This window comes from Triturus cristatus, chromosome 9 (assembly GCF_964204655.1).
Source record: "Triturus cristatus chromosome 9, aTriCri1.1, whole genome shotgun sequence".
NCBI classification, from domain to species: domain Eukaryota; kingdom Metazoa; phylum Chordata; class Amphibia; order Caudata; family Salamandridae; genus Triturus; species Triturus cristatus.
In genome coordinates this window covers 736750963-736778302 of record NC_140592.1, presented here as the reverse complement: position 1 = coordinate 736778302, position 27340 = coordinate 736750963, and the positions used below count along the sequence as shown (strand labels likewise).

The 27340-nt window shown below is 44.0% G+C and overlaps 1 protein-coding gene across 1 annotated transcript in view; it reads left to right on the top strand.

Annotated features, from left to right (window-relative positions):
* Positions 1–340: 340 nt before the first annotated feature.
* LOC146798677 (girdin-like) overlaps positions 341–27340 on the top strand; it is a 439241-nt gene continuing 412241 nt past the window's right edge. The window contains exon 1 of the mRNA XM_085625977.1: positions 341–793. Within this exon, the coding sequence (XP_085482103.1) occupies positions 731–793 (63 nt within the window). The 5' untranslated portion in view covers positions 341–730. The remainder of the gene's footprint in view (positions 794–27340) is intronic.

Genomic DNA, 27340 nt, shown 5'->3' with positions numbered 1-27340 from the left:
TCGTTTGTTAATCGAACGGGGATAATGAAGGGGCTGACCCCTGCGGATGATTGCATTATTCTGCCTTGGGGATATTGAGAGGAAATGGAGGGGCCCAAGGTTTGAAATGTAAATTTCAGTTCCTCTTTACTCCGGAATAATCGGTCCTAGGTCGCCCCTCATCTCCCCCCCTCCCGCTCGCGTCCGTTAGTGGTAGAGATAGCGGTCGAAGTTTTGGGCAACAACTTCTCTTTTCTGCGGCGGAAGAAAGCGCTCGCGACACGAGCAAGTGACAGCGACCTAGTCACACCGGGGCGTGCTCGGAAAGGTGGAAGTGAATCAGCCTCCCCGGCGAGGAGCTGCGAAGACGGGGCAGGAAGAGGTGACCCCGCGCTACCCGGAACCAGCCGCATGCCCTCTGCCCTGCTCGTAAACAGCTGGCAGAGGGGAGCGCCCGTCGAGGGGTCCGGCAGGTGGATGCCTTGAGCTGCAAGTGTTCGGAGAAGTTTCTGTCAGCCGAGGAGGCCCCGGGCGCACCAGGGTGGAGTCGAGAGTCGGCTCGCATCAGTTAGGCTCGTGCTGAGGTGACGGGGTGCCCAGGCCTCTCTCTAGTCACTGAGCTGCGATGGCTCGCGAGACTCTGACCTCAACACAGGCTCGCGGGGCCTGCCTGGGCCTCAGATGAGCCAACAGAGACGAAGCTTACCCCTGGGATGGTGATTGGCTGACGACCGACCTGCTGTGGAGGACCATGGGGGACACGCATATGGAGGAGCTGGTGCAGGCATTCATGGCCAGCCCTCTGGTCACCTGGGTGAGTGAAGCTTGGCAGGCAGAGTTGTGGGCAAGGTTTCAGGCAGGGGGCGAGACTTGCAGTGTAGCTTTAACAGAGGGCTTGTGTAGTCCAAAAGAAGCATATTTTTGTAGTGGCAGATGCTGTACCTGTAATACAGAACCTACCATGAGGTGCTACATTAATACAAGGCACGAGGATTAGTTTTCAAAATTATATGCTGTGCATTTTTATTTTATACAGCACAGAAGTGCATAACTGTCAAATTTTGAAAATTCGTAGGAGTGAGAACTAGTTAGCACGTTTGATAACATCGCAGGAAGTGACGTCAAATAGTCTTCCATATTAACGATTACGCACGAAGTAGCATGTAAAGAAAATAATGGGAAAAAAATGCTAAAATTGCAAACGTAATTAAAGTAGACTTCTAGCCTTTCTAACAAAGGTGTGACACAGCCTGTTGTGAGTGAGAGATCAACCCAGCCTCTAAATGTGTGTGCCACATGCAGTGAATGAGTTTTGAGGTCTGTGAAAGGTGCAGCTTTAATAATGTGTTGATGGTACATCTTTAATACGTGGCCTGAGTGTCAGCAGTAATACAGGCAGTGTGGTGCATGTCTGATACATACAGGGCCTGCTGTGGAGGTTTAAGAAAAATACATCTGCTTGGGGGAAAGTTTTATTGCAGAGAGTGAAATGCAGTTTTGATACATTCCCTATATTTCTACTTATTAAAGCGATATTACTTTAATACAGAGACTCGGTAAATACACCGGTGGCGTATCGCAAAATGATAGGGCCCCCCTGCAGAATGTGATAAGGCCCCGAGCCACCCATATGTCACAGATATTCATTGGCCTTGGCTGAATCGGGTTCTCTTGAAGGGTTGGGCCCCCACGCCTGTGCCTCAGGGGCTGCAGGGCCCTCAGTTACACCCCTGGCATACCCTGCCACCATTGAGCTTTAATACAGACATAAGGTGCAGCTTTGGGACGTGGCCTGTTGTACATCTCTAATACAGATTATGCAAATGCAGTAACTAGTAAGCTGTGCAGTCCTAGATCTAGACCAATGTTTCCCAAATTGTGGGTCGTGATCCAGAGCCGATTTTTTGGGGGGTCGTGAAAGTTCAAGCAATAAATAAAGATGTCTTTAAATTTTGTATGTATCCTGTCACATTTGCTGCGCTTCAATAACAGAATTCAAATGTCAGGCAACGTCTTCTGACAAATTGCTCTTCATGATTTTTTAGCATGGGCATTGGTGTTTACAATCTTTTCTCACTTTACAGTCAGAAAGAAAAGTAAAGTGAATTATGTGACAATCCCTCTGGGGCAGGTCTGGTGGCGCCTGGTGCAACAATCATTTTTGCCCCTCCCCTGATACAGCCTTCTCTATGGATTAACTCACTACCACCCCTCAAACAGTGACCCTCATCTTTCCATACCCCCTCTCCCACATCTATTTAATTTGTTTAATAGCGCTATTCATACCAGCGTAGGGTGTCGGAGCACTTTACAACACAGACACATTATACAGAGACAAAGAATAATACATTTGTAAATCAGCCTATAGGGAATGTTACATAAACAATACGAATTACAGGGTGGAGGAATCACGTCATCCATACTAGTAGGCAGCATATTTTAAGAATGTTCGGTCTGGAGAAGCACAAACTCTATATTTAAAATGTACACCAGTGCTTGGGGTGGCCTTTCCAATAAGAATGTATTTCTACCCAGACAAACCCTTTTTAGCAACATTAGGATAATGAAAGACTGGGAAAAAACTAAATGTTCTAACCTATACCACACTCTTTAATGGAAGTTCATAGGACACTGTACTATATTAGGATTGTAACTTATGAACTGCAAGTAACAAAAGGATTTCTGTGACAAACGCAAGGACCCACTGAGCTATCCACATTAAATACAGTTCCATGAGCTGCATGGTACACGTTCTTTGCATCAGGCATATTAACCCTCTGTGGGACGTCATGATGATCCAATAGAGCCACTAGACAAAACTCCAATCTCTACCCAGCAAGAACATTAATCACCTGAGTTATCTTGACATTTTTGTTATTGCCTGAAAACTGCTGAACAAGGAAACAGCAGCAGGTACTTTTAAAACCCTGCATTATTTGTAAACAGAGCGCTTCCACAGGTCAGCACCAGGTGCAACTGTTACGGTTGCACCACCCTAGAGCCGGCCTTGTTCTGGGGTACTGAGAGTGTGAAAGTAAAGGCTGTATGATGTTATATTTTGTAAATCAATAAAGTTTCAGTCTTTGCACAACTGTATTTAAAAGTGGAATTTACGTGGTCGTGCTGTGCTCCAAGGTATCACTCTCTGAATTGAGATTTGAATTATTGTATCAGATTGCACCCCCAAATACATGGGGAGTGTCCCCCAGGCACTGGACTTGATCCTCGTAACAGGATTCAATATACGTCTGAACAAACTTGATAAAGCATATATAGTCCGTTGTAGTTGATATATTTTAATATTGTTGTCTCATCACAATATTACTGTCAAACTCCAAATCCCACAATGCTCTATATCCACAAGGATTGTAACTTCATGTCCAGCATTGGATCATGCTTATTTTCCTCAATCCCAATGCATTTCGGCATAGTGCCTTCATCAGGGGATTTGCTGTGAACAAATATGATTGGTTTTAGGTCTATGCCGTACAAGAAAAATGCCATGGATTAATTCGGCGCTCCCATGGTGTGCTGGCATGCTGGTTAAAGCTTTGTGATGAATAGGAAAACGCCTAAATCTCCAAAGTGTTTTGTAGGTTAGTAATATTAGACTAACCGACGATGTTGCCATGCGTGAAAGAGAAGAAAGTACACAAATTTATAATGGTGAAATGCCCTAGTGGTGTTGACACTAGTGATATATATGTAATTCCTGTGTCCAAGAAATGTTAACAGTGATAGCTGCAAATCTCCGCACCCAGCGTAAGAGAAAGAGAACTTAAACGTGGTGTGTTAAGTCAGCATTTAGGGCTTTAAAGTACGAACAGCGTGCATGCTTGATGCAACTAGGTGATCGGGCTAGTGGCAAAAAATTGAAAAAAATTTAAACGCGCGTATCTAAACTTAAGGACTCTCGTGTCTACCTGTGTATCTCTACGCATTATCGCATAATATTTACACACATAAATATCCCCAAGCTCGATCATGGGTGACTCTTACCGTGTATGTTAACCGGTTAGTCAGAATCTCGTTCCTCTCACGGTTTGTGAGTAACGCACGTTGGTGATCCGGAAGTGTGCTTATGAGCATTTACTAAAGAAGTGTGCATAGAAAGCGGACTAAACAAAAACATTAACAACAACTACCGATGATGTGAAAAAAGCGTGATAGATGCACATATAATACATTTCAATCTATAATTACGATGGCTGATGTGACTATGTGAAATAGCCCAGTAATTCATTTATAATAAAATCCTTCTCTGGATACAAATATGACTGGGGTATAAGAAAGCAGTATCAAACATAATACAAATGTCACGTTAATCAGTTCATGTAATCCAAGACAGATTTCCCCACTGTGTTGATAAAGTGTATGTTTTAAAAAAAAAAAAACATCTCATACTCTAGTGTAATGTTTGAGTTACACATAAATAGTGTTAAACATAAATAGTATCGGTGTTACAAGTGTAAAGCAGACAAAACGTACAAGTAGTAAAGGTGTAAAATTCAGGCTCATTGTTTTACACAGTCTCATAAGTAACATTGGAATTCCATACGCTCGTTCATCCCGTTAGGTTTCAACGAGTCCAAATAGCTAATCCAGTGATTTTCGCGTTGTAATAGCGTATCATGATTGTCTCTTCCTTCTTTCCTCGCTACCACCTCCAAGACACAAAACTTTAGTTGGCTAATATTATGGCCGGCTTCGATGAAGTGTTGTACCACTGTGGACTTGGTATATTTCGTTCTTAAGTTGCTTTTGTGTTCATTCAAGCGTATTTTAATTTTTCGTTCTGTTTGTCCAATATAAGGTTTTCCACATGGACATTTAAGCATGTAGATTACGTTTGATGAATCACATGTGGCGTTTACCCTTAATCTAATTTTATGGCCTTTCATGGGGTGGTTGATGTATGGTCCTCTCATCAAATTATTGCAATTATTGCAATTCCAACAGGGAGTATTGCCTTTAAAAGTTATTTGTGGTTGTGGATTGTCTGTGGGTTTAAGTATTTCTCCCACGTTTCTATTCCTTGTGTATGCAAAGATAGGTTCTTCATCAAAGATCTGGTGGAAATCTTGTTCAAGCTTCAGGATTGGCCAATGTTTTTGAATGATTCTTTTGTATGCTTTACTCAGTGTTGAATATTTGGAAACCACTGTTCTTGGCTTCTTCTAGTACATGGTCAGGGTATCCACGTGCTTTAAATCTTAATAACATATTGTTACTTTGTTCTTCTGCCCTGATAGGATTAGTTACTATCCGTTTCACTCTTAATAATTGTGAGTACGGTAGGTGGTGTTTAAGAGGTTCGCCATGTACGTACTCTTGACTTGAACTAGCCACATTACAAAAGGGAACGCCATTTGTGCCAACTTCTCATACCCCCAGTCTAGAACTTAACACCAGTTTCTTCAAACTTATGAGAAAACTCAGACTACGCCATTTCTTTGAGAACGTTATAACCGAACCCGTTGATAAACCCGATGACTTACTAAGAGCTCTTAAAGTCAAGAGAACGTACATGGCTCCCGTGAGCCATAAAAGCTTGGACATTTTTTAGATATTGGTAAAACAGGACATATCGAAATAAAATTTTCAAAAAACTCCGAAACACAAGAATCTCACGATCAAAGAAATGGGTATACTGAAAGCCATTGCACAAAGGACTGAAATCACTTGCCAAAAAGCTGATAAAGGGGGCGCCTTAGTAATCATGAACACCAGTTACTACAATGAACAGGTGGAAGCTCACCTACAAGACACAGAGACATACATGAAATTGGATTTGAACCCAACAGAACAGTTCAAAGAAGTACTCATGAGTATTGTGAATAGAGCTTTTGACAACGGCATAATTGACGAAAAAACCTAAAATACCTTATATAGAAGAACCCCAGGAGCCCGACGCTATACATGGTGCCGAGGATTCATAAACACCCTACCAAACCACCTGGCAGGCCAATAGTGTCAACTCGAGGAAGCCTACATGAGCCGGTGGGAAAATTCCTGGACCGATATTTACAGCCCAGCGTCACGACCACAAGAACTTTCATAAAAGACACAACAGACTTTCTGAATAAATGAAATCAAGTTCCTACTACAGACAACCAGCATATACTTTTATGCACCATAGATGTCAAATCCATATATACATCTATTCCACACCAACTCGGCATAGAAGTGGTAGAACATGCATTATTGCACACTGAATATGAAGAGCCCATGAAAGTATTTTTAATGGAACTTCTAGAATTCACGTTATTCCATAGCTATTTTAAATGGCAAAACACTTGGTACCAACAAAAGAGCGGAACTTCTATGGGCAATTGTGCAGCGCCATCGTACGCAAACATCTTTATGAATCACTTTGAAGAAAAGAATATTTTGGAAGACCCCATATGGAAAACACACCTAGTGTTATTTTTAAGATTCATAGACGACATATTCATATTATGGAAAGGAGCAAGAAACAAACTGGAGGAACAAATTAACAGATTAAACACGATTGATCAACGAATCCAATTCACGTATGAAATACAGTGACATACCATTACATTTTTGGACGTAGAAATCATTAAAACCCCAACAGGATTTGAAACCGATCTATTTCGGAAAGAAACTGATAGAAATAACATTCTTCTTTATGGGAGCTTCCACCCTCAACCTCTTAAACACCACCTACCGTACTCACAATTATTAAGAGTGAAACGGATAGTAACTAATCCTTTCAGGGCAGAAGAACAAAGTAACAATATGTTATTAAGATTTATAGCACGTGGATACCCTGACCATGTACTAGAAGAAGCCAAGAACAGAAGTTTACAACAACTTGCTCCCCGCCAAATGCAGACCAAGAACCGCATCACAGTGGTTTCCAAATATTCAACGCTGAGTAAAGCATACAAAAGAATCATTCAAAAACATTGGCCAATCCTGAAGCTTGAACAAGATTTCCACCAGATCTTTGATGAAGATCCTATCTTTGCATACACAAGGAATAGAAACGTGGGAGAAATACTTAAACCCACAGACAATCCACAACTACAAATAACTTTTTTTTTTTTGTGGAAAACTTTATTGTGCAAAAAAGCATCATTACAAATATGGGCCTACAACCACCAGGTCCGGCCGCTAGTATATGCATGTCAATTGCTTGACGTCACGAAGCAGCGACTGATCTCCAGAGGTTCAGCCGGTTTACAGGAGATATTCTCGGCAACTCAGAAGTTAGACAGGATACAAATATTTTAAATTTTGAAAGAAAAGAACAAACAAAGAAACAACGAAACAAAACTCAAGGCGAGAAACAGTCTAGACGGTGTCGAGCGCTGATGGGGGGACCCCACCATACCAAGTAGAGAATCAGGAGGACAATAGAGATGGCCAGGGGACAAATAACTTTTAAAGGCAATACTCCCTGTTGGAATTGCAATAATTGCAATAATTTGATGAGAGGACCATACATCAACCACCCCATGAAAGGCCATAAAATTAGATTAAGGGTAAACGCCACATGTGATTCATCAAACGTAATCTACATGCTTAAATGTCCATGTGGAAAACCTTATATTGGACATACAGAACGAAAAATTAAAATACGCTTGAACGAAAACAAAAGCAACTTAAGAACGAAATATACCAAGTCCACAGTGGTACAACACTTCATCGAAGCCGGCCATAATACTAGCCAACTAAAGTTTTGTGTCTTGGAGGTGGTAGCGAGGAAAGAAGGAAGAGACAATCATGATACGCTATTACAACGTGAAAATCACTGGATTAGGTATTTGGACTCGTTGAAACCTAACGGGATGAACGAGTGTATGGAATTCCAATGTTACTTATGAGACTGTGTAAAAAAATGAGCTTGAATTTTACACCTTTACTACTTGTACGTTTTGTCTGCTTTACACTTGTAACACCAATACTATTTATGTTTAACACTATTTATGTTTAACTCAAACATTACACTAGTGTATGAGATATATATATATATTTTTTAAAAACATACACTTTATCAACACAGTGGGGAAATCTGTCTTGGATTACATGAACTGATTAACGTGACATTTGTATTATGTTTGATACTGCTTTATTATACCCCAGTCATATTTGTATCCAGAGAACGATTTTATTATAAAGGAATTACTGGGCTATTTCACATAGTCACATCAGCCATCGTAATTATAGGTTGAAATTTATTATATGTGCAGCTATCACGCTTTTTTCACATCATCGGTAGTTGTTGTTAATGTTTTCGTTTAGTCCGCTTTCTATGCACACTTCTTTAGTAAACGCTCATAAGCACACTTCCGGGTCACCGACGCGCGTCACTCACAGACCGTGAGAGGAACGAGATTCTGACTAACCAGTTAACATACACGGTAAGAGTCACCCATGATCGAGCTTGGGGATATTTATGTGTGTAAACATTATGCGATAATGCGTAGAGATACACAGGTAGACACGCGAGTCCTTAAGTTTAGATACGCACGTTTCAATTTTTTTCAATTTTTTTGGCCACTTGCCCAATCAGCTAGTTGCATCAAGCATGTGCGCTGTTCGTACTTTAAAGCCCTAAATGCCGACTTAACACACCACGTTTAAGTTCTCTTTCTCTTACGCTGGGTGCAGAGATTTGCAGCTATCACTATTAACATTTCTTGGACACGGGAATTACATATATATCACTAGTGTCAACACCACTAGGGCGTTTCACCATTATAAATTTGTGTACTTTCTTCTCTTTCACGCATGGCAACATCGTCGGTTAGTCTAATATTACTAACCTACAAAACACTTTGGAGATTTAGGCGTTTTCCTATTCATCACAAAGCTTTAACCAGCATGCCAGCACACCATGGGAGCACCGAATTAATACATGGCACTTTTCTTGTACGCATAGACCTAAAACCAATCATATTTGTTCACAGCCAATCCCCTGATGAAGGCACTATGCCGAAATGCATTGGGATTGAGGAAAATAAGCATGATCCAATGCTGGACATGAAGTTACAATCCTTGTGGATATAGAGCATTGTGGGATTTGGAGTTTGACAGTAATATTGTGATGAGACAACAATATTAAAATATATCAACTACAACGGACTATATACGCTTTATCAAGTTTGTTCAGAAGTATATTGAATCCTGTTACCAGGATCAAGTCCAGTGCCTGGGGGACACTCCCCATGCATTTGGGGGTGCAATCAGATACGTTATATTTTGTAACACACAACAACATGTAAATACCTGTAAATGAACTGTACACATTCAACAGTTCAGATAGCATAAACGAAATACATTTTTTGTAACTCTGAAGTGTGATGGAAACAAATAATAGGATCAAAACAAATCAAGACACTTTTTCTTAGTGATGCGCAATTGATACATTTTCACTGAAACCAGGTTTCCATAAATTATCGTTTGTGTGCAATATGGTATTAGCAGTAAAACTTTAGGTCTTTGCAAATTTAGTGGCCATTTCAATGTAAAAAGTGCTGTCTGTAAATGACAGCGCACTACCACACGATGCTTTAGTGACATAAAAAAGATTGCATGCCTCATTTCCATTAAAGCTAGGTGGGTTGCAAAAATGTGTTATGCTAAAAAGTGGGTTGGTGTTTCTAAAAAGTTTGGGAAGTGAAACTTTAATACAGGGCTTGTGATGCAACTTTAATTCAGGGCCTTGTATTCATGCATTCCATGTTTAATGTAGGTCTTTTAATCATGTTTAATTTGCGGATTTCCATGATGCAACTTATTTTGGCATGTGGAGCGCAGCAGGGCCCTGTGATGCACCTTTAATTAAGGACTTGTTGTGCAACTTTCATGCCGGCCCCTCGATGCATTTGTGATTTGAGGCTTGCCATGCATCTTAAATGGGCCAGCAGTGCCACTGTAATGTAGGGCCCGAAGTACAGAGTTAGTACAGGTCTACTAATGCAACATTAGTACAGGGCATTATTGAACTCAGAGGATGTAGCGTTAAAGCCAGAGCTGTCCACTTTGAAACTGGGGAACTAGTGCCAAAAAAACATAAATGAATCTGGCCTTCTGTAATGTAATTGGTGCTCATGTAAAGCGCTCTAATACCTTTGGGTCGAGTTTGAGCAATATAAAACTGCAAAAACAAAACAAACAAGGAGATGTGCAACTTCTTAAATACTGCGCCTGTTTGGCATGTTCAGTCCTGGGTTTGCAAATGCATCTTTAATACTGGGCATCTAGGGCAGGTTTGAAATTGAAGGTGGAGCTTTAACACATGCCTGCTGTGCAACGTTAATACTGGGCATTTTGGACACGTTTGAAATTGGAGTTGCAGCTTTAATAGGCACAGGTGGTGCATTTTTAGGTCTGGCCTGACAGTGCAGCTGTCTGAATGCGTTTTGGTACCAATATTTTAAAATACACAAATTGGGCTTTGGCTCAATCCAGAGGAGTATTCCTTTATCACTTCATGCTGTTGGCTTTTAGGGATTTCGTTCCGCCTTCCTGGAAGTGCTTCTATTGGAATGCATGAGCAACTATTGTACACCTAAAAGTTCACTCAATCTTTTCTCACTGCATACTGTTGGCTTTTTGGTATATTGTTTCGCCTTCCAGGAAAGTGCTTCCATTGGAATGCATGAGGGGCTATTGTACACCTACAACTTCAGACTGTTTGTAACTTTCAATTCTGTTATCCCCTAAATGCATTCTCTACAGAAAGCAATCCCTTGTTGCCATTTTTTCCCCAGCATTGGCAAAACCAGTAGGCCAGGTTTTACTGTCAGAAACTGCATGTGTACATTCAATGCATGTGTAAACATTATTGTGAATGCCTTTGTTTACATGTGTCGGCACATTAACCTTATAAGTGTAGGTCTCGGGCAATGGCCGACACCTGCACTACCTCCCCAGTCTCTGTGTTGGCCAACACTGGGGAGGGACTTAAAGGCCCCTCTGGTGCTCAGCACCACAGGGAGTCCTTTTTTTTATCAGACTGCTTGGGAAAAGCATCCAGAGCAGTCTGATCCTTTTTTGTTTTTTTACTACAATGACGATTGGGGTGAAGGGCGTGCTGAAGTCATTGCAGTAAAAGTGAAAGTAAAACGAGCTGATGGGCTTGTTTTACTTTCACTGAATAAGTGCTCGGCCCCCTGAGTTCAGCCCTCGAGCACTGATTCTAACAGGATAGGTATCATTGGAAAGGGGAGAATCCCCTCTTTCCAAAGGTACCTCTGCACAGTGGATCCCTGCTTTGGAATTGCCTCAAGACAGCGATGACCAAGCAGGGGTCCACACACTAGCCACCAGATGGAGGAGCTGCCCCTTCGGCAAGGGCTAGTGCTCACCCTAGCTATTTTATTATGACGCAGTCTTAAACAGGCATCTAGGCAGATGGGAGCAATTGCCCCTAATCTTTCACCCCGGGGCGGGGCCAGAAAGTCCACTAGGAACCAGGGATTTATTTTTAAAATAAAAATAGAGAGTTGAGGACTGCATGACCTTGCCCCCACCCCTAACATAAAGGGAAACAGTCTTTCTGTCCTCCCCGGGGAATATGGGGCAATTAACCCCGATCTGCCCCCCTTGGGGGTCAGAAAACCCACTGGGCCCCAGGTATTTCTTAAATAAATAATAATACAGGGGTAGGGCTGCCAGAATGGGCACAGCCATGCCCCCACCCCAAATAAAAGAGGAAACAGTCTTTCTGCCCCCCCCACCCCCGGAGGGCAAATGAGGGCTATTGCCCCTGCCCACTAGGCACCAGGGATTTATTTTTTAGATAAAGACAGAGGGGTTGGGGCTGTCCAGAATGAGAATGGCCATTGCCATTCCCCCATCCCTAATAAAGGAGGAAACAGTCTTTCTGCCTCCCTGGGGGCACAGGCGGGGCAGAAAGTTCACTAGACACCAGGGAACGAAAAACCAATATAGGGGTGGGGTAGCCCATATGGGCATGGCCATGCCCCTAACCCATATGTAGGGAGGAAACAGTCTTTCTGCTCCCCTGGTGTGGGGCAGATTGGGGTAATTATCCCCGATCTGCCCCCCGGGGTGTAGAAAGCCCACTGTATGGCAGCAATATAATGGGTGGGTCTTTCCCATCCTACCATTAGGCCCACCTTCACCCCTAAAACCTCAACAGTCTTTCTGCCCCCCCCCCCGCGGACAAAGCAAAAGACACACAAATGATGGATGCACAAAAGCATCCCATCCCAATGCAAAGCAAGAGGACATTTGATTTTTTGGGATGTTGCTTTTACATTATGGTCAGGAGAGTTTGGATAACTCCCAGTATCATCCCACTTGCAGTGGTGAACAGCTGCACTTTTTGGGCTTTGGCAGGCTGCCACCTGGAAAAACTTACCAGTCATATACAGTTACGAAAACTAGACATCTGGGGGCGTTCAGGGTGGTGTGCTTCGCACGCATCCCACACCATTTTCTTACCCATAATGTCCTGCACACTCCAAACGTTGACTAAAAACACACATTTTCCTCACATTTCTGTGAGGAAAACTTCTGGAATCTGCATGTAGCCACAAATGTCCTACCACACAGCATTCCCCTAAGTATCCTGATAAAAATGATATCTCACTTGTGTGGGTGGGCCAAGACACCTCAACACAAAAGGCCCTAAAGTGCAAAGTGGAGAGATCAGCAATAGGTGTAAGTGGGATTTGGGCCCATGCACGGCCACAAGTCATGGAAACCTACCAACCACAGAAATTTTTGAAAAGTAGACAAATAGGGGATTCCAGGGTGGTGTGCCTTGTGTGAATCCCATGAGGTTTTCTTATCCACAATGCCCTGCAAACCTCAAACTTTGCCTTAAATCACACATTTTCCTTACATTTCTGTGATGGAACCTTCCGGAATCCACAAAATTCCTCTAACTCAGCATTGCCCCACTTGTGCCAATAAAAATGCTGTGCCACTTGTGTGGTTGGGCCTAGTGCCAGCGACATAACGGATCAAACCAAGATCAATGGGAGTCCCCAAGCAATGCCTTGGTTTAATAATTCTATTGACTTGAAATAATTAATGTTAATATTTGTTCAAGTACTTGTTACAGAAACCCTTTTCAGCACCTGGTATTTCATTCTCTAGTAATATTGCTTCTATACAATTCATTCCTTTATTAGGCAGTATATTGATTCAAAGACTTGAGCCATCTATTATTTGTACATATACTAGTCCAGCTAGTGAAATCGCATTAAGTTTCCTAAAATCAGTAGTATCATGAATATACATGGACATTTATTTTACAAATAGCCATCTGTGATACTCTACACTCTGTACAGTGTTCTCAAAGTAGGAGTTGAAGAGGGTGCTCGGACTCTAGGAGAACCCAAATATGTTGCATCTTTGTCTGTGGTCCATTGTCTGATCAGTTGCATCACAAAATGCTAAATTCTATACATTCTCACACATGGATGAAGTTGGGCCTTGTTATCTCCAAACGTAACATAGCTCGCAATTGGGGGGTGGCAACGCCCCCACGCCTTAAAGACTGGGAATAGGACATGGACACATGTATGGTGGCAGAGAAGACAGTTTACACAAATAGAGGATGCCCTGGTAAATGGGGGAGAGTGTGGGGTAAATGGAACAATGTGTAGGGTGGGTTATGTACACTCCCACAGCTCCCTCAAAGAGTGTGAGAAGACTAGTGGGAGTTGCAGAGAGAAGCGAAAGTCTCACAAATCAATTATGCTGTGTTAATCAAATTGTCGCTTGATCTAATCATAACGAGTTGAAATTCGGTGCAGTATTGTTTCTTTTTTCTGTATATCCACTTCCTTCCTTTTTTTTTCCTTCCTCCCCTTCCTTTAACCGTGTTCAACTTTCAATAAAAAGATTTATTTTTTTAAAGATAGAGCAGATCCCTAGCTCTTCTCGTGGGAAGAACGCCAGCAGGCCTTGATGAAAAGATACAGTAGGTGTGGTAGAAAATCTGCCATCATTAAATCTGCAGTTCTCGCTTAGCTATGCCAATTTTGAAACAAGACTAAACTTACTTGAACAGTCAAGCTAAATGTGGAAAGTGCAACATTGAAATTCAAGATGAAAGTTCATTTAAAATGCAGGTCAATATGCAATACGGCAAAGATTAAGCAATGCTTAATTCAGATATAAAAAACAATTCACGTTTTCTATGACAAGCAGGCGTGCATATACAACTAAATTGTCGTCCTTGGTCAACCTCTTTTCACCTTGAGGTGAAAACTCAAAACAATTCAATAGCATGAAGCTTAATACTTTCAGTTTTAAATACTTCATCATTACATTTTCTGTTACTTCAATATTGACATTGTTATCATCAGTGAAATCAAGCTTTAGAGCACAGACAACACCTTTATTTCCACAAGCTGGTTGGATGATGCATAGGCTCAGTTTAATCAAAACATAAATGGTGAGCACAACAAGAATCAGTGCTGTTGCTGTTTCAACAATTTTCATTCCCCATTTCACAAATGATCTAGATGTTAAAGACAAGTTGGCACTCCTGATTCTGTCTAAGCCACTTTTAATTTTGGGCAGCTCATTATCACTGTTCTTTATGTGATCTTTGTGTTTACGGATGATGAGAGAAGTGTTAGGGATATGAGTGTAACATTCTGACCATACCTTAGCAACTCCCCCCCCCCCACTTTGGTGACCATTCTATTATGTAAAAGCATAGATTTCTGAGTATCTAGCTGATTGGCTAACAGGCCTAAAGAGATGGTGATTTCTTCCAGTATCTTGGCATTGTGTCTAGTTTTCCAGATAGCTTATTCAATAGTTTGGAAATAAAATGGAAAATAATATGTTTGTTTTGGAAACCTCACGGTATTTCCACTGTTGTTGAAAGGCATGTTCTGCAGAGTGTCTGATTTAAGGGACCATGTATCTGGCATAACAGACCCCAGCCACGTCTCAGGACTGCCAGGGATGCATTTTCCTGTCTCAGATGAACTGAGCATATTCTGTTCCATAACAATGATCATGAAATAACATTCTGGTAGAGAAGAGGTGTTTTTAGGGGTTGCTATTATGAGATATAGTTTCTACCACAGTCTTGCACTTTGGCCCATAAAGATGCCCTAATGAATGTAGTCTTTATGTTTACAAAGCAGTCCATGCTCTGAAAAAGCAAGATGTAGAGTGTCCGCCATGTAGAAACGTGAGGGATTATAAAAGTAATTTATATCATATGTAGATTACGGGGATGTGCCTGCACACTCTGGCAAATGTGTCCATAGTAGAGCAGATAAAGCAATTAAAATTTTTGCTGAGGGGGACTCTGATCAAATGCAAACCCTCCCGCCCTGCATGGAGCGTCAGCAAGCAAATAAGTCAAATCCAGCAGGAAGAAAGATCTATCATTTGCCGATAGCAACAAGTAGGAGTTGTTCTTGTATACAGAACAGCAGCTTCATTCAACACAGTTGCAGTAAAGTTTGGCTTTCTGGCAACTCCTTATCCCGTAGCCACGAGTTATCCCACCAGGAGCCAGAGGTTGAAGGTAGCAGCAAAGAGAGCATGTCAGGACAACTGAGGGATCCAGTATCTGGAAGACAGTCACTGAACTCAGACAGTTGTGACGAAAAGGGTCGGTGGACCCATCATTGTGCAGCTGCAAGTAAGCATGCAGGGTTGGCTGGCCTCAGTGTGTGGTTCAGTTACTGGAAAAGAGGCAGTAGGAGAGGTTCCAGCAGGTGGCCCTTGCCTAGGGCCTTTTGCTGGTCTGGAGGTGGTCACTTGTGGGAGGCATTTTACTGGGGTGTAGCACACTTGCATTGGGAGGAATGAACCCATGTCGGTTGTATGTCGTTACAACGCATTCCGTTGCAACGCATGCTTTTACCACGCATGCGTTACAACGGAATGCTATTTCCACGCACAACCTTTACCACGAATATTCCTTTACCACGCATACTGGCATGGTAATTGAATACTCTTGGTAAAGGTTATACCCCTCCCCTGTACCCTTACGTGACCACCCAATCATTATTATTACCCCTGCCCGTTACCCTCAATCTATATGTATAAATATTTTTTATACTTTTATTCTCCTTACCTCTTCACGTCTTCTCCTCGATCTTCTTTGTTTACGTCCTACGTCGTAAAGAGGAAGCGTCATTCCGTTTCCTCTAAAACAACGCCGATTGTCACCACTTCCCTTCGTTTTTACATGTTCTTTTTTTTGGGGGGGGGGGGACACCCCCCCAAGCCCCCTTTTTTTCCTGCATGCTTTTATTTTTTATTTTTGGGGGTTGACCCCCCAAGCCCCCTTTTTCTATTTTTACCTTTGAACACACGTCTTCGCCGACATCAAAAACGGACTGAACCGGACGAAGATGAACAGGTTCCAGTGCTGCTTGCGTGGTAAAGACGGTCGTGGAAGGCATACGTGTGGTAAAGACGTTTACGTGGTAAGTGTACCATTGTAAACGTAACGCATAGAAAAGCCTTCCTGGTTAAGGATCTTTCCCACCCATGTCAGCAACCCAGAACCATTCAGGACTGTGTTGGTGATGAGCAGCACGAGGTATGGTCCTCTCCAACTTGGCTGTAAGTCAGACTTCCTCTGATGCACCTTCATGTACACTCACTCGCATGGCTGAGTGTGGCAGAGATTGGATGGGCAGTCACTTTAGGAAGCTTGAATCTGAGAATAAAAACTGCAGAGACAGCAAAGTTTTCGCCAGTACTGAAAAACATTATCATCATTTATTTGTAAGTCTAACTTGGTAGCTGACGCAGGTTGTTTTGATGGCAACATCACAGGGCAACCTTTAACTACTTCTGGGAGGCTTCGCTTGGTTCTCTGAGTTGGAATCACCATGATTGAGCATACAGCAAAAGGCAAGATGTCTGGCCACTTCAGTTGGGATTTGGAACAGATTTTTGCTATCGTATTCTTAAGTATGGTGTTATTTATTTCTTCCTTTTGTGTTGGCTGGGGGTGACCAGCACCTGAAAGTACTGATTGATCCCTAAAGTTTTACAGATCTCCTGTACTACTGCTGAAAAAAATGGAGTCCGTCGATCACATGAAATGCGACTCGGGATTCCGAAACGAGGGATGATTTCCCTAAGTAAGCACTTAGCTACAGTTATGGCATCTTGTTTTGCACATGGATATGCTTGCACCCACATTGAGAACATACAATCACAAGTACAGAAGAAAAAGAGACACCTTTTGTGATCTGTATAAGGCCGTTTGGAGGTGCTCAAATGGGCCCAAAGGAGGTGGGTGAGCAGCAGGGGTGGTCACTATTCCCTTTCTGATATTATGTGCTTGGCAGAGGACACTGGGCTGGCAGTACTTCTGGGCTATGGAAGGAAAGAAGGGTACATACAAGTGGGTTGCTGTGGCACAAATAATATTGTCTTGTCCAACATGTCAATCTTCATGATACAACCATGTGAGGTTTAGGAGCAGAAATGTTGGTGCAGCCACGTACACTGACAGAGCTGGGCCTGTTGGACAGTTTTCTTTGATTCGGTATTCCATTTTGATTTTAGAGGCTTGCTCCTGTAACAAAGACATATCTTTTAGCAAAGAAACACATTGGTCGGTACAACATACACAGGAGCTTCATTAGTTTGATAAAGAACAGCCACTTTATCTGTCGTATCAGCAAGTGCATGCCCACAGGAAACTTCATCATGCAAATTATGGTGGGCAGCACATTTGACAACTATGCATTTGTGTGGGGCAAAAGCAAAACTTTCAGTAAATTCTATACATTCAATCCTTTTTTAAACAGGGTACTGGCAAAAAGTTAGAAACCTTTTCTGTATCCAGAGAAGCCCAAAGTTGTGTGTGAGTCGAAACGTATACTTTGAGTATGTGAACAGAGTTAGAATCTTTTTCTCGACAGGGCACAAACTCAGGTGAGGGCCACTTGTACAGATCTCACATTGGGTAAAGGCAGACTTTCAGCAATTTTGTGTATAGTACATACCGTATATCAGTAACAAACTCAAGCACTTCCTTCTTAAGACATGATCCATCTACAAAATAGATTAATTTAAAGTTTGGTATCAGTACTTCTGTAGGATTAATAAGGGGGCTTTGTCACATGTTCAGTTACCACAAGACAATCATGGAGTTCTCTCACTGCACTGGTGGTCTTCAGAGATGCAGGATTCAAAGTGGGACAACTAGCTAGGGTATTAGAGGAGGGAAACAAAAATAGAATCTCATATCTGGTAGGGGAAAGGTGTTGGTTCTTAGTAGTTAGGAGGGACATATACAATCAAAGTAGAACTCAATACAGTACTTTCGGTAGCTTCAGAGAGATGAGCAGCAGAGGCTACAGATCGAAAATATGTAGGGAACCCTGCCATTGCGAGTCTAAAGTGTAGGAATAGCATGATCTTGGCTTTTTTCTGATCAACATGATCCTGTACCTTACTCCAAGGGCAAATCCACCTTGTTCATGACAGTAATTGTTATGTGTAGTCAGGGAGCCCCTATGCGGGCACAGGGTTAAGTGCTTGTTTTCATTTTTTATACAAAGGCATGCTCAGCTTGTTTGGATCAGTGCAGAAGTTCAGGGATGCCCTTTTTGATACAATTTTGCAGAGCTTTTGCCATATAAGTGTACCCAAGAATCCTATGTCTACAGTACCCACCTATACTCAAGAAAGTTTGTACAAGGGAGACGGCTACTAGAGGTGGTAACTTGCGGATGGCTTCAATTTGTTCTGTTAGTAAGTGGCACGTTCTCGCTTAGATTTTGTGACCTAAATAATGCACACAGGGAAGATAAAATTACAGTCTCTCTTTGGAATCTTTATGGCCTTTCTTAGCCATTCGAATGAGGAGATAGACAGTCTGAATGAGAACGCGAAGAGAAACTGGCTGTCTTCAAAGAAGGTACGACAAAGAAGATGGAACCAAATCTACAATGGTGAACTAGTGGGAATTTCAGAGGATGCAAGAAGAGATGATAGGTAGCAGGGTTAGTTATACACCAAAAGTAGAGATAGCTGCATTATTTATCTCCCTTAAATACTGGACAAATCTGTACATTTTGATCTTTCTTGTGTTTTTGATGGGAAGTATAGCAGTACTTTGTTTGCTAACAATCGGTACCAAAACAACTTGTGTAATAATATCTGCGATAAATGGTGGAATTCCTGCTTTGGCTACTGGTTTCAGAGGATATAGTGGAATATTAAGCAATGTTATCATTTGCTTAATCTTTATCTTTGAAGGTCCGTGGACAAGAAGCGCTCCATGTCTTTTGCCCCTGTGGACTGTAACGCAGTTGGCACCTACTAAGCAAGCAATTCTGACAATTTATTTAGACATTTATTTCAGGGTTGCTGTAAACAGGCTAACAATTTGTTTCAAACAACAGAACAAGAACCTTGTCTTCCTTGCTCTGTGGCACATTGAGGAATAGGCAAATGGCAAAAAAACTATGGAATTCAACTTACACAAATGATTACACTCCAATTGGTTAGCAGATGATACAGAGCTTAAAAGTTAAGAATGTTTGTCAGTGATGAGGCCAAGAATTATAGAAACCAGATTCGTAATAGGTGTGGAACTCGTTGATTTGAAATATCAACTGCGTCTATGAACAAGTCAATGATAGGTAGGGAAGGTAATTCAGATGTTTTACAGGTAGAGCGGCTTGTGTCAGTGTCCTTAAGACAAGTATTGGGTTGTCCCTTTATCATGTAATCTACATAGGGTCCTTTCTGAACTACTGGAATGTGGGTATTCCGGGAACAGACAACACCTCTCGGCCTGTCCTAGTATTCAGAATGTCAATGTTGAGGGACCTGATTAAATTTGGGTGGTTCGGTAAGACGAAGAGCACTTGAAACGACATTAGGAAAATCTCTCTTCCAGTGCCCCAACTGCCCACAGACAAAACAGGACCCTCCAGCTCCCAAGGCTTGTGAGTGCCTCTTCTGTTTCCTCTCTCCACTTGCCCTACACCTTGTCCTCGCCCCCTGTTCCCCTCCTAAATGACCTCCCCGTCGCCTCCCCTTCACATTCTGTTGCATGTTCTGTAATTTCAAAGACATTAGTTTAGAATCTGCAAATTCTTCTTTAGTTTCTGTGTCGCAGTTCAGTGGTTTGCAACCGTTAGTAATTCAGCCAGCTGTTTAGTTTGCCATCCAATATAAATAGCCATCAATTGATTTTTCACATTTGGTAACAGTCCCTGCACAAAAGCAGTACCTACAGCTTCCTGGGCCAGCTCAGGCAGACTGGCAATGCCTGACCACTTTTCTTGAGCCTTTCTAGATAACCTGCTGGCGATTCTCCTTTATTTCACCTACAATTCAAATTTCACTCCAATCTCTCGTTACTGGGCAGAAATCTGTAACTGCAGTCAAAAAGTTATACTTTGCCGTGTTCTGCATTCTGTCATTCTTGGTATCCTGTCTCGGCCAACCTGATTTCTCAACCAATTGATCTCTTACTTCACTTGGCACCACCAAACGCAACAATTGATTCACATCAGCCCAATCACATCTATCACTTCAAATAGACTTTGCAATACTTGACAGAACTGTGTAGGGCTTTCTTGAATGTTGGTGCACTCTATCCTAATTTTCATTAAATAAGAAGGGGCTCAGAACACGTGAGCAGTGATTTTACCCCCGGTACTGGGGTTGTCTCTTACGGGAAAGAAATGTGAAGATGGATCTTCCTTGTCTATGTCGCTTAAGTGCGGGGAGACCTCTGCCCTCTCTCTTTGACTCCTGCTCCTAGCCAGTCACTCAGAGATCTGTCTAAAACAATCTCAGGTAACAGTGAGGTGGTGCTTATAGGGATCCCAATGTCCAGCTCAGATAAAGTTTATACTCGGTCTAGACCACTCCACATTTGTGAAGCCTGCATCTCGTTTAGCTATTTGCACACCCTCTTTCGATGCTGTACTGATGGTTGCCTGCATCACAGCACTCGCTTGCACGTTAGCTCCTTGTGCTCCGTCTGGTGGCGATCCTGCTAGTGCTGCCTCATTTTTTCGTGCATCCACTGGCACACCTCTGGTATCATCAGCCTACATTGGTAAACATCCATTAACTGCTCCTCCCTTTGGTTCTTTCTTTCCTTCTGTTTTTATTGAGTGTGAGTGCTCTGAGGAAATAGATAGGAAAGATGCATGACTGCATGACCCTACCCCTGAGGTGGTTTAGATGGTATTGCAATCTCTCCTGAGTCTGTTTCAGACCACAGATTTGGACTTTATGGTAATTAGTCCCACCCACTGTTTCAGAGCCCCGCACATGCTTTTGTCATACTTGTGGTGCATAGCATGGGTAGGTGTCCCTTTCTTTGAGGGTTCATTATGTTTTGAATTTTCTTCCCCATTATTTCTCCTTCAGCATTACACCAAAAACAAGAAGGTGTCTGACAGCCTTGTGCCACAGTACATCCTGTGGCGGTGGCGGGGGAGGTAAACAGAAGGTAGGGTATGGACAGTCGTGGCCCATGCATGGACAAGGGAAAATTATTTATTAATTTAATTTTCCCTTGTGGTCGTCTGCCGAATCCCCCCCAACCCGGCCTCACTGCTCTTACCTGCACGGGCCGCGGCTGGGTAAGGATTCCCTCAGTCATTTAACTGATCTTGTGTTGGGAGGAAGGAAGGGTATTGGGCACTCAAACTCAAAGCTCCCCTTTCTTTCGGCCTTTCTTCGGTTATGTGGGGCTGGAGAAGATGCTGATGCAGCTGGCTCACAGAGCCTCTTTCTCGCACACTTTCATTCTTCAGGTATCTGGGCTTTGGGTGCTGGAACTCCCCCCTATCTTCTCTGTTTCCAGAATAATCTTTAGAGCCTTCTTCTCCCTCTATACCATGGACCACACACACACACACCAGCCTCGCTACAGCACTCCTTCCATGCCTACCTACCCAGCCGGTCTATTATCCCGTCATCTCCTACACAGACGACACTGTGCAGTTCAATGCGTCACAAACTTTAAAAAATGGTACATGAAAAGCAAAGCAGCTAGTAATGCGGTCAAACGTCGCCTTGATATAGTTCAGCCTGCTTACCTGCTCCGCTGCCGGACCGAGCTCCAGTCTCCCTGCAGAAATCTTGATGTTTCCGCTGGTGTGGTGCCTGGGGTCGTCGTGTGATGTCTGCTCCAGCGCGTGGCCACATTTGATATCCGAGCGACTGGGTCTCATTGCACACAATGCAGAACGCTGTCTGAAAGAAAACCGGCCCCTTGGGAAGCGCTTCAGAGTCTAACACATTTGTGATGCAAAATTTGCCTAGCAGGCATCAGAATTATTCTCAGTGCGATTTGCAGTGTCCAGCAGATCAGCGCTTTGCCTTCTGATCCGCTGGATCACATAATGATACCTTATATACATTTTCACACTACTGGTCAGTGGGGGTAAGAAAACGGGATTGAATCGAAACGAAGAATGCGAGCAGGCATTGGGGGCAAGATACAGCAGGTGTGGTAGAAACGCAGAATTAATCGAATGTACAGTTCTCGCTTGGCTATTGTAGGGACCCAAGACCAGGCTAGCCCTGCAGCGCTGCGTCGCCAGATATGCGCAGTAAATGACACCCACACTGTTGCTGCCCTGGTGTGGACCGGAAGTGCCGTGCCACTTCGGTCCCTTTATTTAAAGCTTTCTGGCCACGCCTGGCCAGAAAGTGATACATTGTGCGGCGTGCTTCCGGGGCTCAACCTGAGACCCTCGGAGCACTAGAGCGCTACATCCCTTCCCAACTTGGATTTTTCAAAATAACTATGACAAACAGTTCAACATGCGAAATCTGCTAGTCTGGGATTGGGCCGTGGATTGGATCTAAGATTGTATTGCCACTTGCCTCTCGGAGGGATCTGGTCTCGAGGAGGTCCCGGTGATGGCAGAGGTGGGTGTTCTGTAGTGTCCGGGGGCAGGCACGAGGTGTCGTTCGTGGCTGTATTCTCTCCTTCTTCCCTCGCTGCAGGTATGCCATCACTTGAGGAAAAACCACTACAAGAGGGGAACCCCTAAAACAATAGAGGTAAAGCAGCAGGGGATAAATCACAAGTAAATACAAAACGGTCTGCTATACCTACAATCTTTTAATTGTTGCATCTAAGTCAACTTTTGAAAACAAAAAAACCACTCTATCTCGACCATGCATAAATCATGATATAAAGCAATTAAGGATATTTATCTTTTTTTATTTTTTTATTTTTCAACTTAATTGGAAAAAACTTGCTTGATAAGTACACAAATTAATATTATAAAGACAGTTTAATGTATGAAGGACAAGATGGTCCTACAAATCAATAATGCCCATGGGAAACCTAAGATATAAAATGGTTCAAAACTCTCATTCATACTCAATCATACCATACATCCTAAAGGGTAAAAAAGTGAACAATCTAATGGCCCTACGTGGTAACCTAGTCTTATAAGGCGTAAACACACAGATGATCAATTAGATATGAATATTATACAATCAAAAATATCCAAACATGGAAAGAAGAATGGAAAAAACAGGGGACAATTAAGTTGAAAAATAAAAAAATAAAAAAAGATAAATATCCTTAATTGCTTTATATCATGATTTATGCATGGTCGAGATAGAGTGGTTTTTTTGTTTTCAAAAGTTGACTTAGATGCAACAATTAAAAGATTGTAGGTATAGCAGACCGTTTTGTATTTACATGCCATCACTTGAGCTCTGTCCTTTTGGAGTGGGTATCGGCTTGAACCATGATACGTTGCGAGTCACCTCTTCTCCAGCTCGGCTGACTGTGATTGCTGTTCCTTTGGTTTCCTTGATGACCCAGGGTTCCGGTTCGAACGGAGTCTTGAACTTTCCTCCTGGCCTCCTTGTTCGGATCAGCACAGTTTCTCCTGGATTCAGGGTCTTTGTTTGGGCCCTCCTCTTGCGTTCTCGTTTGTCCTCCTTCTCCTTTCTTGGGTGTCTGCTGGCGAGTACGGTGCGGGAGCCCAATTGTCAGCCATGGGTAATAAGTCTCTCCGAGGTCCGGCCAGCATCAACGCCCATGGTGACTGCATGGTGGTGCTGTGTGGTGTGCTGCGATACTCTCTTAAGAACGCTTGCAGTGCTTCTTCTGGGTCACTCCCTTCCGCGGAAGATATCCGCAGTACTTTGTTTATTGTCCTCATGAAACGTTCTACCTCGCCGTTGGCTTGTGGCCATTGCGGGGTGATTCGGTGATGTGTGATTCCAAGGTTGTTCAGAAACTCTTTGAACTCGCTGCCCTGGAACGGGGGCCCATTGTCCGTTTTGATGACCATCGGGATGCCGAATAGGGCAAAAGTTTTGCTGAGGATGGGGCGAATGTTCGCGAAGCTGGTTGATGCTGCCGTTTCCACTATGGGGTATTTAGTGTAGTTGTCCATTAGTACTACGGTAACCCTCCCATCCGGGAAACTGCCAAAGTCTAGGCTTAGCCATGACCATGGCGATGGGGCATGGTCTTCCGTGATTATTGGGGCTGGCACTTCGGGGCTGCTGGTGATTTGGCATGCTCGACACTCCCGCACGCAAGCTTCGATGTCCTCCTCCATGTTGGGGAACCATATCTTCTCCCGCATCCTCGCTTTCATTCTGCGGGTGCCTTGGTGTCCTTCGTGTGCCAGGGTGGTTGCTTTCTCTTGCAGCGCTTTGGGGATTACCACGCGAGTCCCTCTCAGTAGAAGGCCATTGTCAGCGCGGCTGAGGTCATCGTGAATCTTCCAGAATTGTTGCAGGCGTGTCCTGTCTGCTTCGTTCCACCCATTGGTATCCTTCAGGAAGTTTGCCCACGTTCCCGATTGTATTGCTTCTTTCACTCTCTTGACGACCGCATCACTGTCATAATGGGAGATGATGACGTTGGCGGTCAGTGCGCAGGGACATGCACCGGTTGCTAGCATGTTGATGAACTCTTCGGTCTGGACTTCCGGGTCTGTGTTGTGGGATCCTTCCGCGGGGGGGTGGCGAGACAGGAAGTCCGCTGGGTTCCTCGCCCCAGGTCGGTACACTAGGTCCATTTGGTATTGTTGAACTTGGATCGCCCAGCGTTCAATCCTTGGCGGTGGGTGCGGTGCGGTGCCACGGAATAAGGGAATTAGCGGTTGGTGATCTGTCACCATTCTGAACGGGTGACCAGATATGTAGAGGTGAAAGTGGGCGCAAGCCCATTTTACTGCCAGCGCCTCCCTCTCAATTTGCGAGTACCGCGACTCTGTTGCTGTCAGGGCCTTGCTTGCGAACGCCAACGGGGCCCACACCCCTGGTTCAGATTCTTGCGACAGGAGAGCTCCTAGGCCCACTGGGCTGGCATCAACTAGTATTTCGGTGGGTCTCGCGGTGTTGAAGTATGCCATCGTTGTGCTGTCTAATAGTGCTTCTTTGATCCGATGAAATGCTTCGTCCTCCGTTGCCGTCCATTTCCATGAGCTGTCTTTCTTCGTCAGATTTCTCAGAGGCTCTGCGATTGTGGCAAGATTGGGTATGAATCTTGCACAGTACTGTGCCATGCCCAAGAAGCTTCTTACTTCGGATGCGGTTGATGGTGCTGGGGCGTTCTTGATGGCATGGGATTTGCGGGGATCCACCTTAACTCCGTCTGAGTCAAATACGTATCCGAAGAACTCTATTGATTTCCTGAAGAACTGGCATTTGTCTTTGTGTAACGTGACGCCATACTGTGCAAGTCTCTGTAGGGTGGCCTTCAGTCTTCGGTGGTGTTCCTCACTTGTTTGTGCGTAAATCAAGATATCGTCGCTGACATTCAGCACTCCGTCAAGTCCTGTCAGGAGTTCCTTAATTGTGTTTTGGAAGATTTCGGCTGCGGATGAGATGCCGAAATTTAGTCGCTTGTATCGTCTCAGCCCCAGGTGCGTTGAGAAGGTTGTGATGTAGCGGCTCTCCTCCGCTAGCCTGAGCTGATGATATCCTGCGTTAAGGTCCAACTTAGAGAACCATTGGGCCCCATTCAGGTCCGTCAGGATGTCATCAACTGTTGGGGTGAGGTGCCGCTCCCGTCGAATGGCTTTGTTGGGGGCCCTCATATCTATGCAGATGCGGATTTTGCCTGGTTGGCGCGGCTTCTCGGCTATCACCATTGGGGATACCCACGGCGTCGGCCCCGATACCTTCTCAATCACCCCTTGTTCTTCAAGTTGGTTGAGTTCCTTTTCGGCGGCTGCGCGCAAGTGGAATGGTATCCTTCTGTGCCTCAGGGCTACGGGCTGGATGGCGGGGTCGATGTGCAACTTGATCGGCGGTCGTTTGATTGTGCCGAGGCCTTTGAATAATGTGGGGAACATTTCTAGGATGTCTTCTGTTTGGAGTGCTTTGACGGCGTTTGCAAATGCAATGAGGTTGAGGTCTTCCGCTGTGTTGCTACCTATGAGCAGGTCTGCTTCCTGGTCTACTACATGGAACGTTGTCGTCACCTCATTGCCGTCCGCCTTTACTTGGACTGTCATCTTCCCTCGCAGCGGGAGGGGTTCCTGGCTGCCGTATGTTAGTATTCGCGCCTTCGAGGGGACTAGCTTGGGTCTTGGCTTCAGTGCTTTATAGTGTTGGATTCCCATGACATTCACGGTGGCTCCCGTGTCAATGACGCCCGTCGCTGGGGATCCGTCGATGTGTATTTGGCATTTCGGCTGGGGTCTCCGCCTCTTCTTTAGTTCACTTACGAACGACACGTAGTAGCATTCATCTTCATCCTCTGTGGATGTTTCGTCGAATTGGGATTGCCTCGGCGATCTGTGTGATCGAGACGACGTTGCGTCGTCTAGCGATAGCTGTCTCACGGCTCCTGTGATTGGTTTTCTCCCTGACGCCCCTCTTCCTCGGGAGCCACCCCTGCACACGCTTGCGAAATGGTTGGGTATTCCGCATGTTGAGCATGTCTTGCCACGTGCCGGGCAGCCATCTTGGTTGTGTGCGTCTCGGCCACAGTATCCGCATGACGTTCGGCGTGGCGTCCTGGTCGGCCATCCTCCTCTGCTTCCCCGACTGGTGTGGCGGACTGCATCCACCCTTTCTGTCTTCACCACGGTTCCTGCTTCTGCCCGCAGGTTCAGGGCTGCTTCCATTGCTGTTGCACGTGCTTCCGATAGTTCGTGGGATCTGGCCAGGATCAATATTTCTTCAAGTGTGATGCGCGGTTGCCTTAGAATGAGTGTTCTTAGGTTTTTGTTGCGGCAGCCCTGGATAAGCTGTGCGGTCACTTCTTTCTTTTCGTCATCATCCGTGCACGTGCTTATGAGATCTCTCAATCGTGCATGGAACGCATCCATGGTTTCTCCTTCCCTTTGTCTGGATTGGCGAAACTTGAATCGCTCATAGTGCGGGTTTAGCTGGGGGTCGAAATGTGCGTTCAGCGCGTTGACCGCCGCGTCGTAGTCATCGTCAT